General features: G+C 37.0%; 1 protein-coding gene across 1 annotated transcript; it reads right to left on the bottom strand.

Moving 5' to 3' along the window:
• Positions 1 to 591: 591 nt before the first annotated feature.
• Positions 592 to 2,480, bottom strand: LOC113297676. The gene is made up of 2 exons (XM_026546234.1): positions 1,142 to 2,480; positions 592 to 1,021 (listed from the first exon to the last, which is right to left on the bottom strand). Exon 1 carries the CDS (start codon positions 2,273 to 2,275, stop codon positions 1,298 to 1,300), a length of 978 nt encoding a protein of 325 aa, XP_026402019.1. The 5' UTR covers positions 2,276 to 2,480; the 3' UTR covers positions 592 to 1,021; positions 1,142 to 1,297.
• Positions 2,481 to 2,899: the final 419 nt, after the last annotated feature.

Raw genomic sequence — 2,899 nt, 5'->3', positions numbered from 1 at the left:
AATCTCTACATGGTTTCACAGACTTTTATCCCAGGCTGATAGGACAACTTTGGTTAAACACATTTGTCAAGCTATCCCTTTATATCAGATGAGAGCTTTTCCTATCCCTAAATACCTTTGTAGGAAGATGCATTCCTGAATCTGCAAATTTTGGTGGGGGGGAAACCCTGGACCCTAGATAAGAAACTACACTTGCTTGGTTGAGATATTTTATGCTCTCCAAGTCTGAGGGAGGTTTAGGATTTAGGAAAGTCGGGCTGAATAACTTGGATATGTTGGCTATAAATGCTTGGAAGATTATTGAAAACCCCAATTGTTTGTTGCGTACTGTCCTTAAAGCAAAATATTTTCCTAAAACTGATTTTTTAAATGCTAAATACCATAGTAGCTGCTCTTGGACTTGGAAATGTCTGCAAACGATAAAAGAACTTCATATACCTTTTATCTCTTGGATTGTGGGAGATGGGAAATTCATTGACCCTGGTGTGATATAGTTTTGTAGACTACACACTTCTGATCCTAGTCCAACACTTGACTTTAGTAGACTAGAAATCAAGATATAATTTTGTTCATCTAACATTGACAACAAGCTTGAGATAGTAAAACTTGTGGGTTCAACCGAGCATTGCTCTAACAAGTTGTTTGTTTATTTACTTTCCAACCTTTTATATAATTCTATTGCTCATGCGCTACCGCAATGGGCTAAAAAAACAATTGTACTATGTATTGATCTGCACCTCTAATTTAACTTCTACCAATTGTTGAGGAGGATCATTATCCTTTTTGAAGGCCGTTGCTTATATATATAAAATAAAAATACTCACTAAGAGTCACACGAGCGCACCTAAATCTCGTACAAACACGAGATTCAGGCAGGAGCCTCATTTTCATACGTAATTGAGCGGATCCGGCGACCATACAAAGACACCCAAGACCCACAGATTTTGCTTTCTAACCTGGTATAATTTTCATTCGCCGGATTGTGACCTGTGAGGTAATGGTTCCCAATAGCTCGTTACACCTGTGTGTATAAAATGGTCGACCAAACAAAAATAAGTCAGACTTTCTCATCTTCTATCTTTAGTTTTCTTTACATTTTCATCGCGAAATTCTCATTTTAATTACGGAAAAAACGGCCAACCTCAAGCTGACCACCCAGACTATGACCACCAAGTTAATTTCGTTAAAACCTTTGGTAAGGTTACGCTTCCTTCTCCTTCTCCTTCCCCCTCTCCCTCTCCTTCCTGTACCTCTTCTGGTCGTCGTCCAAATCTCTCTTGTCAATAAGCATACATCATCACAACCGGTAGTCGTTGTCGCAGCGATAAAATTGGCTATCAACGGCTAAAGCATCCGCAATAGGCTTAATGACCAAAATGCCCTCACCAACAACAGCACACAATAATCCGCTGAGAAATACAACAAATCCTAACCAATCAAATGGTAATTCATGTGATTTCCAAAGTGCTGAGGCAGTAAGAATTAGAATTTGTGCGGAAACTGAAAACAAGACTGTAATCACCAATAGATATATTCTGACCCTCAAGCCTTTATTGATCACGATAGAACAAACTTTCCAACAAGCTGATGTAAACAATATCATGTAAATGATTCCAAATATCGCGAAAACTATAGTACTCATCAATGGGTACGTACATATTACCTTCCCATCAACACCGTTTAATTGAAATCCTCTGAATAAGATCTCAGGATAATTAATCAATCGAGTAGAAAAGAAAATAAAGAAAATTTGTAAGGCCAAAAGTGGAATACAAACTGCAAATAAAACCAAAATAGCTCTACAGAAAATATTTTTTTTAATTTTCTTTTTAGCAGAAATATTGACAAGAAAAAGAAGAATAATAAAAAACCCAGGTTGAAAAAACCCTTGAGATAATACGATATGGGCTTTACAGAGATTAACTTGTTGGCTAAGAGAAGGAAATTTATACAAAAAAGAAAGAAAATAGGGAGGGATTAAATAAGGAAGACGTAATATATCATTGATAGCCCAAAAGGAAATGAAAGAAACGAAAAGGATTCTAACTGTATAGAGAGAATTGAAATCCTTAAGATGCTGAGATTGATGACTTTTTAAACGAAAATGGAGAATGAAAAAAATTGAAAAAAATGAGAGAAGAAGGATCGACGAAATGAAAGTAAGGGTTGTTAAATCCGCTATTGAAGATAGTAATATGATATTGCTTACTAATGATTGCGATAATGTTAATGATGCTAATGGTGATGAAACTGGTGTTAATGATTCTTCGACCATGGCACGTCTGATGAGACTGGGTAGACGTTAATGGTGATGAAGATGATGGTGTAGATGTTTCAGACATTGAGGTTGAGAGAAAGATGGGGAAGATAGGTTAGAGAGAGAAAGAGAGAGATCAGAGAGATAGGGGGTTTGGGGGCGATACGCCCCTTCTCAAGAAGGGGCTGTAACCAGGCTGGTGCTATACGAGTATGACGATAAGAAAAACAAAACAGAGAGGCCGGGGTGGAAGAATTGAGAAAAGGTTCCTACTAAGTCGGGTTTGAACGGTTAAAATCTACTCAATAAAAAATTCTGCTGTTTTCGTTTTTGTATTCCCACGTAGTTTACAACTTAACATAGTGCGCGGGACGTTGAAGATTTTGCTGTTCATTTGGGCCAAGTTCAATAATCTGACGGTGCGCACTGTTTAAACCGGTCAAAATTTTTGGATTGGCTTCGATGTAAGTGGTACCAAATTGATTGGGAGGCTGCTTAACAGAATTACATTCATTTACTCCCTCCATCCTAATTTACTTGTCTAAATTGAACATTTTTTTGTCCTAATTTAATTGCTAAGTTTCATATTTTTTCCTATTTTATCCTAATTTATCCCTATGTTGAAATCAGGTCATGGTATTG

Source organism: Papaver somniferum, chromosome 7 (assembly GCF_003573695.1).
Source record: "Papaver somniferum cultivar HN1 chromosome 7, ASM357369v1, whole genome shotgun sequence".
In the NCBI taxonomy this organism is placed as follows: Eukaryota; Viridiplantae; Streptophyta; class Magnoliopsida; order Ranunculales; family Papaveraceae; genus Papaver; species Papaver somniferum.
Note: the sequence above shows the minus strand (reverse complement) of the source record. Positions and strands in the feature narration are given on the sequence as shown.